Raw genomic sequence first — 14,700 nt, 5'->3', positions numbered from 1 at the left:
AATTCACTGGCAATTAAACAAATACAAACTAAAACAACATAAAAGTGGGTAAGACTATTAAAAAAAAAACAACCTAACCTCTCAGGGATGTAGCAAAACAAGAGCTGCTGTGGAAGCACGAAGGGTCCCACTTTGGTAAAGCAACTTGCTGACAGTAATCAAGAACTTTAAAAAATTTTTACAAATTTTAATCCAATCATTCTGCTTCTGGGAATCTATCCTCAGCATGGAACCCCACACATGGAAAAACTTCACACACAAAGATGTTTACTGGAATGGCAACAGACTAAATGTTCAATAACAGGGACACTGGTAAACTATGTGACCATCAAAATTATGCTAACAAAGACTATGCTTATGAGGCAGAAAATACCTGTCCTTTATTATTGCACTAGAAATCTGGCTTTAAAATTGTATATACAACCTCACAATCACAGTGCCATCTCTTAATTTTGCAAAGTCCTTGTCTAGTAAGTGCTAAAAGAGAGAGAACCCAGGCTAGAAAAAGGAACTGCAAGGAAATACAACAAAATACTGTCACGAGTGATTGTTTTTCTTTTCTCCTCTAATTCATATTTCATGTGTTTGTTTTTTAGCAAGTATGTGCCATATTCCTTACATCCTCATGGATATAAAGGAATTGTCCACATCCTTTCTGTGGATTAGAAAGAAATGCCTCTTTATGTAGGGCGTGTACTGCCATTGTTCCTGGGTCTCTAAATTCATTTTGAAATTCCAGCACAAAAACTGTGGGATGGAAGTATGTTAGGCAAACTGTTTCCTACCTTCTCTACTCCAACAACTTCTCTTTTCCTTAACATTCCTTCAATTTTCCAAACCTAAAGAAATTCCATCTATCCTCCCTGCACTCACTTTCCTCCTTTGTGTCTGGGATCCTTCTCACCTGTCTTCTGCAGTGCAGACAGTGTCCCTGCCATGCTGCTCCCGGTCTCAGAGTTCTGAATCCTTGCTAGTCCCAGCTCTCTGGCACTCCAGACACCCAGCAAAGTACTCAGGTAGCCAGTACTTCCCAGGTTGGAGGCTGAGAATGAAAGCGGCTTAAGGAATCTTGGAGACACAGAGAAAAGGTGGGAGATATTCAAGAAATCCAACACAGGGCCTTTTTGTGTAATAACAGATTGTATGTGATTAAGATTCAGATTTTGTTTCTTGTGTGGCAAAATTCTGGGATATACATTTACTGAAAGAACAGATGAATGAAAGAATTAGGTTTCCTATCATCCCGCAATGACATAGCTGATCAGTAACTCAAAGTGGTAGCTTCAGTGGATGGGGGTCTGGGGAGGGAGAGCTTGGTTATTTGGTACCAAAATAAGTTCTGAGACTAAGACATGCAATGGCCCTATGACACAGTAGTTGAAGTGTGGCCTAAGTAGGGGCAGCATTACAGCCACCTGGGAGCTTGTCAGACATGCAGAATCTCAGGTCAACACTCTAGAGTTGCTGGACCAGAAACTGCACTTTAGCAAGGTCCACAGTGATGCACATGCACTGCACATTGACGTATAAGAAACACTGCCTCAGAGCGCACACACACTCACCAAGACAAAGCTAGTACCTCAGCCAAACTGCACTTTCATCAAACCATCCAGAAGTTTGATGTTTCTTCACTGCAAGGGCTGCCCTCGATTTTGGTCTCCCTCCAAATTTTTTCAGGGAATGGAGTTCACAGGGAACAGACCAGGGGATGTGCCCCAGTCCTCACCTTCTCTCTGCACAGGCAGGTGGGATTAAACATTATTTCTCTTGGGCACACCACTGGTTATGTAGTCAGAAGCAAGCAAAGGACCACACAAGGGAGAAAATACACTTAAAATGTGGTTTGGCCAAGTACAAGCAAGACCAGTCACTGCCATTTGTAAAAACTGTTTACCAAATGGGCCAAATGATCTTGCAAGACAAACTCTGGATTTCTGCCTTCAAGTCTCCAGGATGAACAGGTAAATAGGTTCCCTACTTGAAACTTAGAAAACATGGAAAAGAGCTTTTTACTCTTAAATCTAGCCTATAGTTTAGGTAAGAGAGAGAACTGATCTTTAAGCACTGAGGAACTTGGAAGATGTTTACTGTGGGCTCCAGACTCTACTCATCTTTCTAGGTCCCACTGAAATGTCCCATCCTTTGAGAAGTTTTCCCCAAAATCACTACTCCCTATTCTGGTCCTCAGGAGATTTTCCTGAAACTTTTAGTATGGCTCTGAGGGAAGTAGGAGAACTTAATCTATTAGGAATCTAGGCTTTGCCGCTAGACTATAAGGATCTAAATTCTCCTTTGTCTATGAATATTGCTAGCTGGGTGACCTTGGCCAGGTAACTTCCCTCCACAGCTGTCAAATGGAGAAACCTGTATCATAGGAGGTTTTTGTGAAGATTACATGAGACAATGCATATAAAAATGACAGTGTCTGGCACATAACAAATTACCAATGTTAGCTATGATTATTAGCACTTCACAGAGTCTGGCTTCAATTAGAGTTGGTTGTATGTATGTCTGCCTTCCTCGCTAGACTGTGAGCAAATTGTTTACACCCCACATCTGCCACAGGGACTTACAAATGGAAGATACAATAATATTTGTCAAATGGGTTTGAAGGTATGCCAGGAAGAGGAAAGGGAGGGTGCTGGAAACAAGTTTAATGTACTTTATGATTTTATCCAGGACCAACCTCTGTGATACTTGTTTGTCTTCCATTTCCAGAGCACATAGTCTCAGACTTTGGCTGCTGTAAATGGGGCTGGAAGAACACTATTTCTGCAACCAGATGTTCTGTTCAGCGACATGAGGTAGTGCTATGAGGCATCTTAAATCTCCAGTTTGGTCCTGGGCTGGAAGGGGAGTTGGGGACTGAAGTTCAGCTAGAGCTGAACTGGCTAAACTGGGCACCCTAGGGACACATAGGGTCACATCAGCTCTGAGGATCACCCACCTAGAAGAGATGCATTTTGATTCTCAATGTATTCACTTAGAGGGGTATCTTTACATATTGCACAAAAGAGCTGTTTGTACCAGCAGGACTCTACTGCAAACTCAGAGGTCCCCTTGAAAACCAGCCTACTGACACTTGGATGAATATCAACGAAAATAATGTCACTTTGCTTACTATTTATTGAGCACCCATTATGTGCTAAACACTGTGCCTGACACTGCAGATCCAAAGGTGAATAAAGAAATTACAGTCGGGGAAGGTTGGGAAGTGATGCAGAAAGCAGGAATATGGACAAGTACAACAAGTGCCACCTTAGGTGTGAGTACGGAGGTAGTAGAAACATCCAACAGACGGCTAATATAGGCTCAAAGGGTTGGAGGAGGCTTCGAGGAGGGACTAACAACCAAGACAAACCAAGGAGTGATCACAACAGCTAATATTTATTGAGCACATACTATATACATCTGGCCCTGTTCTGAGAACCCTGCATGAGAACCCTCATTTAGTCCTCACAGCACCCTGTAAGGTAGATAACATTATTCTCTCCATTTTAAAGATGAGGAGACTGAGGCTTAAAGTAAATGGTGGAGCTGGATTCAAATCAGAGCAGCTTGGTTCCAGGCTAAACGGGAAGCAGAGAGCTAAACCAGCCTTATAGGCAGAGACAAGTGTCTTGCAACAGTCTAGAAGGAGGAAGGACGCTCCCCAAGTCCCTTGAGGAACTAAAAGTGTCTGGGGGTGGGGACAGAAGTTCCAAGATGACTCAGCTCCATCTGCAGGTTAAAAGGGAAACCAGAGGCAGGAGACAGTCTGCTGTGGACTTTTGAAAACTAGCTGTGTGACTCCTGTCATCTAACCCTTCCTGGCTTCAGTCATAAAAGGCAGTAATTGCCCTTTCATAAAAGGCAATAATAAAAATGCCTGGATTCTACCATAGAGACTGGCCATAGGCACCAAATGGGGGAAAATGCATGTAAACTTGATAGCAAATGCAGATTGCTTCCCAGACTTGAGATTTCATCAATATCATTTCCCCAATAGCTTCAAAGATTTGCAAACCCTAATCGACAGTGTCAGGGCAGTAGCAGGAGACTTTGAATTGGAACAACAGAATGGGGAAATAGCCCCTTGGACTCTGTGTCCATCACCTGCATCCAAATTCACCACTTACTGTGTGATGCCAAGGCAAGCTACTCTCTCACTACCTCAACTCCATCATCTGGGAAATGGGGATGATGATAGCACTCACCTTATAAGTCGCAGGGAGTCGCTTAGGACGGCTCCCAGCACAGAGGAAAGCCGAAAATGTTAACAGCTATCATTTTTATCATTGTTAAGAACTCTATTGGCTACTCATCCCATTCCTCCACGTTCTATGTGATAAAAACACGTGGGGATCTTAGAAACCGGAGGTGATGAAGGTTTGCAATCCTACACAAGCACACTGCTGCAGACATTCTTCCTGGCTCCCATGGGCTGGCAAGCAGCTGGCTTCTCCGTGTTCTCTGTCCTGGCAGAAAATGCCCAAAAGAGGTAAAAGACAGAGACCGCACACCATCTGTGCAAACCAGGCTGCTCTTGTAGTTTTTAGGCAGAATCTACAGTCAGTCAGTCAGATAAGCCTCACTTTTTTAAGATAAAACTGTTCTTGGAGACTACAGCCCTTCCCTCCCCTCACGCCCCATAGTCATGCACACTCCCCCACACCTCCCAAGAAACGTTTAGCCTTTTGCAAGACATACTCTGGGGTCCTGTTGAGACAGCCTCTTGCCACATTAACTTCTCTGTCTAATTCCAGGCAGAGAAGCCTTTGCTAATTTCACAACAGGAAAGCACACAGGAAATTCGAGAACAAAGCAAATCTACGCGCGCAGCCCAGCATCTTCCAGCAAACGCGGTGAGGTACTGACCCGAAGCAAGACGACTCTGGACTGCAAAAGAGCCAGCTGCCTCCTAAACTGTGAGGGGACGGAAGAAGTCTTTTGCCTCTAAAAAACCAGATCTGAATACCAATTGCTCATGAATATTCATGAGCCGCTCCAACTTGCTCAAGAGTCACCCTTGACTGTAACCCTGGAGCCTGGCTTTGTAAAATATTCCCCAAAGTTTTTTCTCTCTGCCTCCTCTCGGAAAGAGAGGGTGGGAAAGTGTATATAGGGCTTTTTGCCTCTTGCTCTTTCAAGTACTTGCTTTTGGTCTGGGCTTTTGAATTCCTTTTTTCCTTTTTTATTTTTATTTTTTTCCTGGTCTTAAGGATTCAGATCAAATCAATTTTGTTCTTACCCCTTCTATCTTCCATATTTGGCAGCTTTTGTTTTCTTCCTCTTTGCTCTTTATTTTTCAGCCTCTGCTTGCTGTTGTCGGTCTCAGTGAAAGAGGTACTCAAGGAACAGAGATATAACAGACCCTCGGGCTCGTGGGAGGGGCTAAATTAGCCTGCCCCGTTTCGGAAGGAACCTCAAACCCTATGTCTTTTTCATTGACTGAAAGGATACTTGCCGAGGAGTTCAGCAGCTCATTCCCCTGAAACTTGCCCGGGCTGTAACTTTTTGTATCTTGAGGCAATGTGTTTTCAGATCTCTTCAGATTTTCCCTCTCTCTTTGATACAGAAATCCATTTCCCCCCTTGAAAAATGTATCTTGGCTGCAAGCAAATAAAAAGCGATTTACTTTTTGCAATCTTGAAGCAAGCTAACAAGAAACTTGTTACCTTGATACCCACTGGAAAAACGATGGGACTCAAGAACAGTTCTTCTGGTCCCATTAATCCGATCACTTCTGGTTCCCTGATGAGCAATCCCTTTTTGGAGCTCATTACGCCAGAAGAGCAACGGGTCACCCAAGCAAAGGACGCGGCGCGGGAGAAACCGTGGTATTGGTCGGAAGGCAGGGTGGGACAGCAGAGAAGGCTGCTCGCTGAGAACAGCTGTCTAGCTGTGCGGATGCAAGCTGGCTACCTTTTCCAAACCTTCACCTCCTACCTCTGAAGTCTTATAGGCAGGAATTGCCACACCCAGGCTTTGCCAAGATGACCCGAATACAGACGAAAAACTGACCAAAGCATTAAAACAAAACAAAACAAAAACAAAACTGTGTCTATGAAGTTATTTTGGAATCAGGATAAGCGACAACCCAAAGGAAGGTAAGTTCCCAAGACTGCCTGTTTGGGCACCTTCTCCCTCCACGAGGTTGTCACAAACTTTAGCATTTTAGGTTTGAAAGAGATCTGACATGTAGTCTACCAGAGGATAGAGATGTGGAGATGTTAAGCTACAAGTTCCTGTTCACTTTGAGAGCAGGGAGCTGGTCTCTCTTACTTGCTACCATGCTCTCCAGCACCTGACACAGCTTCTCCCACAGTGCAGGTGCTCAGCAGATTCTTGATGAACGGTTGAGTTAATAAATAGCAGCCAAGCAGAACATAAATCTGATTTCACCGATTCGTAGTTTATGCTTTTTCTACATTGTTTCTTCCGCATGAGAATTTGTGTCTAAAATCAGTTATTCCATAAGACATTTTGAAAGTGAAAGTGAAAAGTTGCTCATTCTGTCTGACTCTTTGCAACCTCACGGACTGTACAGTCCATGGAATTCTCCAGGCCAGAATACTGGAGTGAGTAGCTGTCTATTCTCCAGGGACTCTTCCCAACCCAGGGATTGAACCCAGGCCTCCCGCATTGTAGGCGGATTCTTTACCATCTGAGCCACCAGGGAAGCCCAAGAATACTGGAGTGGATAGCTTATCCCTTCTCCAGGGGATCTTCCCGACCCAGGAATCGAACCAGAGTCTCCTGCGTTGCAGGTGGATTCTTTACCAGCTGAGCTATCATTTTACTTCCAAATATATTCCATAAGCTATTAAATTTGTGACCATTAAAGGCTGTTTTTTACTCTATACAAAATATATTTTCCACTATACTTTTAATCATACTTTAATAAAGGCAGGGGCTTTTTTTTTTTTTTCAGTTTAGGCGTTTCTGTTATTTGCACAATGCTCAGCAGATACTATGTGCTCAATAATTTTTCATGCTGGACTTTCCTGGTGGTCCAGTGGTTAGGCCTCCATGCTTCCATTGCAGGGGGCACGGGTTTGATTCCTGGTCAAGGAACTAAGATCCTAATGCCATATGGCACAGTGCCCGCCCACCCCCCCAAAAATAGTTTAATGCTTTAATAAATCTGAGTCTGCACAAGACTCTTTCTTTACCTTACTAAAGGTTTCAGAATTAGAGCATTTGCCATTTATAATAAAAACTAGTTATACTATATGAGAATCCAATGATTGCCTTTTCCAGATACCAAGATTTCTAATAAGAAATATTAGTTTGGTATTTGTCCTATTGTGGTAAAATTGTTTTTAATTGATGTGATGATATATCTGTAAAAATCAACAATTTTATAATGGGTTTATGACTGTCTGGGCATCACTGTTTCAGAGAAAAGTTTCAAAAAGAACATGTCTACAAAATATCCTGTGAACTATAGGATGGAAAAAAGACTGTCAAAGCTAGAAGGAGAAAAAAATGATCAAGATTCACTGTGAGTGAGAGGTTATGTGGGAGAAATAGACAAGCATCTGAACATGTCAAGGACAGCCCCCTCCAGAACATGACCTCTTCTCATTACCCCCAATGCTTCCACACTGGGCCAAGTCACATCATCTTGCATCTGGTTTATTACAATAGCCTTCCCACTGGTCTCCCAGACTCTGCTCTAAATCCTGCTCAGTCATTCCGTACCCAGTACTCACAGTGATTCAGTTAAAACCAAACCAAGCATATCACTCTTCTGCTCAAAACCTTCCAGTGGCTCCCATCTCACTCCAAGCATAAACCAGTTCCTACCTAGCTTGCTCCCCATCACCTCCCTGACTCTCCACTGTTCTCTTCATGTTGCCTCTGCTCTAGCCTCAGAGTCTTTGCAGTTGCTGTTCTTTCTGCCTACAGTGCTATTCTCCCAAATATCCACAGAGCTCATTCCTAAGTCTTTAATAAATTATTATCTTCTACCCTAGCATAAGATAGTGATCTCTAGTGTTATCCACGAAAATGAACCTAGGCTCTTTGGAAAGATGGCAAATTCCAAGTCTGAGGCAGGAAGTGTGTAAGATGAGATTGAAACATTTTATCATACCAGAAATAAAGGATACTATCTAAAACTGCTAAGGTCATTCCAAAAGGACTCAGGAGACAACTTCAAGTGGCTCCTACTGGCCAAAGTAATAAAAAATTTGAGTGGCAATAATAAATAATGACTGAAATGTATTGAAACACAGTAGATATGCTGACACTCACATATTCATGATGGTACTATAAGGAAATCATTGTTCACCTTTGGAACCAATTCATCATTCCAAAAAAAAGGTAAATAAAAAAGGAAAATAGCAACACTCAATCTGCCTTTGCTGCATAAACTGCACCAATAGAAGGGCCAAATAGTTGATGAGGAGAAGTTTCTCCCTCAAATATTCCAGATAATTAAAGAAAAAAATTTGAGTATAACCATTGTGCAAACACCCTCCCTGCAAAAAAAAAAAAAAAGAAAGGAATGAACCTAAGCATAATCACCAATGATTGCTTATATCACAAAGATAGGTACAAAAATTCATTGACAACCTTCTAATGGAGGTATATAGCACAACTTCTGAAGCAATCTTGCCAATATTGAAGCTTCTAGATCTAACTACCAGCTCACAGGAGGCCTGGGGGCACTGAAAACCAAGTTAAAAGTCACCATAGGAATGCAATCAGTAAAACTTGATCTGGAGGAAACACTATAAAATAAATCAATTTCTTTAACAAGGAAGTTGCAGGGAAGAAAAAAGAGGATGGGGCACCTATAGACTAAAAGAAATTTAAAAGATATACCAAGAAAATGCAGAAACTGGGCCTGGAAATCCTGATTTAAATCAATTTAAAAGAAACCTCAGGACAACTGAAGAAATTTGAACATTGGATATTATATAATATTAAAGAGCTGTTATTTTTAAATATACATATAATATTGTGGTTATAATTTTTCAAAAGTACATATCTTTTGGAAATACATGCTGAAATATCTACATAAGTCTGAGACTAGCTTCAAAAAGGAGTAGTAGATTAGGTATAAATAAAACAAGATTACAGATGAAGTGATAATTGTTGAAGTTGGATAGTGGGTACATGGGGATTTGATTTACTATTTTCTCCATTTTGTATGTTTGAGATTTTTGCAATAAAAGAGAAACTGGGAAACTGATGATATGCAGTAGTTTTATCAGGGAATTGTTCCAGAGTTTTAAAGACATGATTTAATATTTACTGAGACAGTAGCCATATGTAAAATCAGCTTGGGGGTTGAAAGAGGACAAGGTTCAGCTGGGTTTTTTTAATTGTTATAATTTGAAGCCTCAACATTTCATTAAGAATCAAATAGTCAGATGAAAGAGATTATTTGTAAGATTCATTTGAAAAATAAAAGTAATTGAACAACAAACTGGTCAAAGCTAAAAAGTTGTTATACCACCATAAGCCAGAAAAGTATATTCACTATGCATTTTTTTTTCCTGCAGCACAGTAATCAGGCAGCTATATCAGGATTTTCTTAGATTTATTTGTGGAACATAATATTAGATGTAGAAATTAAAAAGGACTATACACTCTATCCAACATGAAATATTCACAGTGTGTTCTGACTACTTGAGGCACTCTCCATACACCCAACAGTGACCAAATAGGAATAACATTAATTAGACAGAGTAATGACGGTAGTTTCTGCATCTGGGGGGCAGGGGTAGCTGGTGGGATAGGGTGGAGAATGGGCATTCCGGTCTTGACATTGTTTCTAATCCTCCACTAAAACAAAAGGCTATTGATAAAACTCATGAAAGGAGGTACTCTGCTTTTGTGTATCTTAAAAGAAATGACCAGGGTAATTATTGTGCAAAATGACATGTTTCCCCAATTCCAAGAATGCCTGTATTTATCTATGCAGTTTTTATTATTTTTGAATATACCAAAATGTTCTTCATAACATTTGACACAGTGTTCAACATATTATGTCATTTTGATATTAAACAGTTCTTACTTGTGGATGGTTTCAAGGCTAAAAGGAGACTGCAAAAGGATGGGGTTTTATGTTTGATAGGGATGTTCTAGATATGGTAAATCATACTTCAAGAAACATGGGGTAAAAGGTTAAATGTTGTATGGCAATTAACAAATCTAACCTTCAGTTCAGTTCAGTTGCTTAGTCATGTCCAACTCTTTGCGACCCCATAGACATCATCACGCCAGGCTTCCCTGTCCATCATCAACTCCAGCAGCTTACTCAAACTCATGTCCATTGAGTTGGTGAAGCCATCCAACCATCTCATTCTCTGCTGTCCCCTTCTCCTCCCACCTTCAATCTTTCCCAGCATCAGGGTCTTTTCCAAGGGCTCAGTTCTTCGCATCAGGTAGCCAAGGTATTGGAGTTTCAGCTTCAGCATCAGTCCTTCCAATGAATATTCAGGACTGATTTCCTTTAGGATGGACTGGTTGGAGATCCTTCAAAAGCATCAATTCTTCAGTGCCTAGCTTTCTTTGTAGTCCAACTCTCATATCCATACATGACTACTGGAAAAACCATAGCTTTGACTAGATGGACCTTTGTTGGCAAAGTAATGTCTCTGCTTTTTAATATGCTACCTAGGTTGGTCATAACTTTTCTTCCAAGGAGCAAGCATCTTTTAATTTCATGGCTGCAGTCACCATCTGCAGTGATTTTGGAGCCCCCCAAAATAAAGTCTGTCACTGTTTCCATTATGTCCCCATCTATTTGTCATGAAGTGATGGGACCAGATGCCATGATCTTAGTTTTTTGAATATTGAGTTTTAAGCCAACTTTTTCACTCTCCTCTTTCACTTTCATCAAGAGGCTCTTTAGTTCTTCTTAAAATCTAATCTTAGGAATTTATAAATTTTTTTTCCCACCAGGAATACACCCAAACCCCATCTTCTTATACCTGCTATAAACCGAGATTCTAAGTCAATACTACTTGGTATTTGCTGTAAGAATATTCAACAAACAAAATTTGCCAGCAGCTTTTGAAAATCATATCAAATTTTTGTGACACTATTTTCTTTCACTTTTAATGGACTTTTATTTTTTCGAGCAGTTTTAGGTTCACAGCAAAAGTGAACAGAGAGTATAGAAGTTTCCCATATATAATTCTGTCACTGCCACAGCCTTGCTTGCTATCTCCCATCAGAGCGATATATTGGTTACCACTAATGAGCCTACACTGATACATCATTATCACCCAAAGTCCATAGCTTATATTAGAGTTCACTCTTGATGTTGTACATTCTATGCATATGTATGTTAGTTGCTCAGTCATGTCTGACTCTTTGCCGACTCCATAGACTGTAGCCTGCCAGGCTCCTCTGTCCACGGAATTCTCCAGGCAAGAATACTGGAGTGCGTAGCCATTCCCTTCTCTAGGGGATCTTCCTGACCCAAGGATCAAACCAGGGTGTCCCGCATTGCAGGTAGATTCTTTACCATCTGAACCACCAGGGAAACCCTGGACATTCTACAGGTTTTGACAAAAATATAATGACATATATCCATCATTATAGTTTCTTGCCAGTATCTGATACTGTACTTTGACAGTCTATCAGCACCACATGCACGTGTCTTATTAAAAAAAAAAAAAACATGGATTAGATTAACTCAATCATATTTGTAGTTCTCTATCATTGATAATAACCTCTTGCCCCACTCCATCTGCCTGCGAATAGGTATTCAGAGATGATAAGAACCACAGTGAGGGGTAGGAAACAGGGCATGGGGTGGATCTAAAAGTACTCTGGGAATATTTAGAATGCACACTGGTTCAGAAAATGCCCCGTCCCTTCTTTTAGGAGAGGAGTAGGAAAGGTACTGGCTCGGTGGTAAAGAATATGCCTGCAACGCAGAAGACCAGGAAGAGTCCCCTGGAGGAGGGCATGGCAACCCATTCCAGTATTCTTGCTGGAGAATCCCATGGACAGAGGAGCCTGGTGGCTACAGTTCATGGGGGTCACAAAGAGTCAGACACGATTGACCGACTGAGTACAAGGAAAAGCTCTGCTCAGAGCAGAGCCAGGGTTCTCTGGCTGCACATTATACATATTGTTATCACTGGCGGTGCTTTAAAAACACTAATGCCCATCCTCATTGTCAGAGATTGGAATTTGGTCTAAGCTTCAAGCAAGGATTTCTCTTTAAGGACTCAGTTCATTTTAATGTGCTGCCCGGGCTTTAGAGTTAAGGAGATCTAAGTTTAAATCCTCACTGTGTGAAATTAGACAAGTTGGTGAGCTTCTCTGAACCTGTTTATCTGTAAACTGAAGTTTTCTTTAAAAAATCTACTTCCCAGAGTCACGGTAGGGGAAAGGAGGAAATAAATATCTAAGAACTCCCAACAGAGACCCCAGCACATAGTTGGCACTCACCAAGATTCAGTCCCTTTCCTCTTCACTTATACGCTAGGTATATGGTTCAGATTTAGTAAAATATTGTCTTCTCTTCTTGTGTCCCTTACCTTTCCCTGCACTAATATCTTCCATTTATTTTTCAGAAGTAACCCCCTGGCAACTTCAGTTACCCTGAAGAGAGCAGAAGTCTCTTCCCTCCTCCAGTACATAGGACCTCTCTACCTCCCTTCCCCAAACTGTGGGACTAGGGGCATGCTGAAATAGGGGGTTGGGGAGTGAAATGTGACAAAGGGTCACTCATGCCTTTTTCTTTCAAGGATAAGCAAGTGACCTTGGAAGTCAGGGAGGAATGCCCTGAAGTCTGAGTTCAGGGAAGCCCTTGAATGTTGCAGCATGGGGTCAGCTCTTCCAAAGGGGAAGTACATGACCAAACAGTTGCACCAGAAGAAGGCACGCTTTGAGCACATGGCACATCAAAATCAAGCAGAGCAGACACTCAACAAGGAATCTGAAGAATTAAAGATCCTGAACTACGGGTAAATGCCTAACCTGATCCCAGTACTTGATAAAGTCTCTGTTTACAGCAAGTATTGAACAACTGATTCATAACCACTCTATTCTGAGCTACAGCTACCTGTCACTTCTCCTGCATTTGCTGAAATCTCTTACATTTTCTGTTGAAACATCCCCTTTACCTCTTTCATCCTTCTACTCCCACTTAAAGTATCCTGATTCCTCTAAATGTCTCAGAGGTTTTCAGATGTAATGAGTGAAATGTTCCTTCATTAAAAATGATAAAATTGTACTGCTACTTCAAGAAGCCAGCCCCAAATCCATGAGTTTCAGGTATAATAACTGATAACAGCTATAATATCTTTGGGCTTCCCCAGTGGCTCAGTGGTTAAAGAATCTGCCTGCAATGCAGGAGACATGGCAGAAGCCACAGGTTCAAATTCCTGGGTCAGGAAGATCCCATGGGAAAGAAAATGGCAACCCACTCCAGTATTGTTACCTGGGAAATCCCATGGGCATAAGAGCCTGGTGGGCTACAGTCCATAGGGTTGCAAAGAGTTGGACATGACCTAGCAACTAAACACAAACAACAAAAAACATACTATCTTTAAGGTCAAAGATATTCACTTCTGAAGAAAGTACTATCTATAAAAGTCCAATTGATTTATGTGCTGTGCTAAATCACTTCAGTCACATCCAACTCTTTGTGACCCTAAGGACATAGCCCGCCAGGCTCCACTGTTCATGGGATTCTCCAGGCGAGAATAGTTGAGTGGGTTGCCATGTCCTCCTCCAGGGGATCTTCCCGATCCAGTCGAACCCGTGTCTCTTACATCTCCTGCATTGGTAGGTAGGTTCTTTACTGCTAGACCCACCTGGGAAACCCATTTGTTTTATAAAATCTCCAACTATTTAAAAAAATTTTTAATTTTAAAATATTTTTAAAATGTTAAATTTAGATAGAGACGGTAAACAGATCAGTGGCTGCCCTAGATCCATTGGGGCGGAAGGAGGTCTTGAATAAGTGAAGCTCGGGATTTTTTTAAGTGGTGAAACTATTCAGTATGATACTATCATGATGGATACGTTACAATATTTGTCAAAATCTGTGGAACTTTAAAGGACAAAGAATGAAACAATGTACACAGTTAAAAAAAGAAATCATCCATGAGGTTAAGGGATCCCTGAATGGAATGTTGGTTATGACAAAAGAATCTAACTGTATTGTAAATGTATGAAAGAACCTCATTGAAGAGAGTAGGAAAAAGGGTACTGCCCTGAGTCACTTTGGAAACGAGTGAAGTTTGTAAAACAAAAGGCAAAAAGAACCATACAAAAACATATGACTCTGTTGATACAGCTGTTTCCCACGGAGATATGGGTTCATAGTTCATATACTACTACATATGTATACTGGCATTGGACAATTAGGTAAACAGATGTCAACATGAGTGAGGGTTCTCATTATGGGAGTGGAAGGTTATAGACAGGCAAGTGTAGGGGTGATTATAACAAATCGATCACACTGAGATAATAGAGGAAACTGGATATGGAGTATATGAGTAGTCTCTGTACAGTCTTTACAACTTTTCTGTAAATCAAAAACTATTCTAAAATTAAAAGTTGATTTTAAAAAAATATGTTGTTAAGCATTGTATAGGTGTTTAAATGCATTTGTTGTACTGAAACTAATGCTGAAGGACATCTTTACTAAAATAGCTGCTAAAAGGACATGGTTCTGCAAAAGTATTTGTTACACATGATTTCTTGTTCAAACAGAATTCATTGTCCCTACATCCA

The 14,700-nt window shown here is 41.1% G+C and overlaps 2 protein-coding genes across 8 annotated transcripts in view; one reads left to right on the top strand and one right to left on the bottom strand.

Moving 5' to 3' along the window:
- Positions 1 to 5,834, bottom strand: part of ENTPD1 (ectonucleoside triphosphate diphosphohydrolase 1) — a 100,416-nt gene extending 94,582 nt beyond the window's left edge. For 2 of the 6 annotated variants that reach the window (XM_065922969.1, XM_065922972.1), the window contains exons 1-2: positions 5,670 to 5,750; positions 5,231 to 5,591 (exon numbers count right to left, since the gene is read on the bottom strand). In XM_065922969.1, the coding sequence (XP_065779041.1) occupies positions 5,231 to 5,246 (16 nt within the window). In that variant the 5' untranslated portion in view covers positions 5,247 to 5,591; positions 5,670 to 5,750. Of the gene's footprint in view, positions 1 to 4,689; positions 4,785 to 4,857; positions 4,878 to 5,230; positions 5,618 to 5,657 lie in introns of those variants that run through there. The other 4 variants (XM_065922973.1, XM_065922971.1, XM_065922974.1 and 1 more) reach the window with 4 other exon arrangements.
- The window catches only part of TCTN3 (tectonic family member 3), a 47,292-nt gene continuing 38,376 nt past the window's right edge, over positions 5,785 to 14,700 (top strand). For both annotated transcript variants that reach the window (XM_065922965.1, XM_065922964.1), the window contains exons 1-2: positions 5,785 to 6,089; positions 12,705 to 12,923. The gene's annotated coding sequence lies outside the window, so the exon portion shown is untranslated. The remainder of the gene's footprint in view (positions 6,090 to 12,704; positions 12,924 to 14,700) is intronic.

Source organism: Muntiacus reevesi, chromosome 2, assembly GCF_963930625.1.
Source record: "Muntiacus reevesi chromosome 2, mMunRee1.1, whole genome shotgun sequence".
In the NCBI taxonomy this organism is placed as follows: domain Eukaryota; kingdom Metazoa; phylum Chordata; class Mammalia; order Artiodactyla; family Cervidae; genus Muntiacus; species Muntiacus reevesi.
The sequence above is the reverse complement of the archived record's forward strand: the minus strand, read 5'-3'. Positions and strand labels throughout refer to the sequence as shown.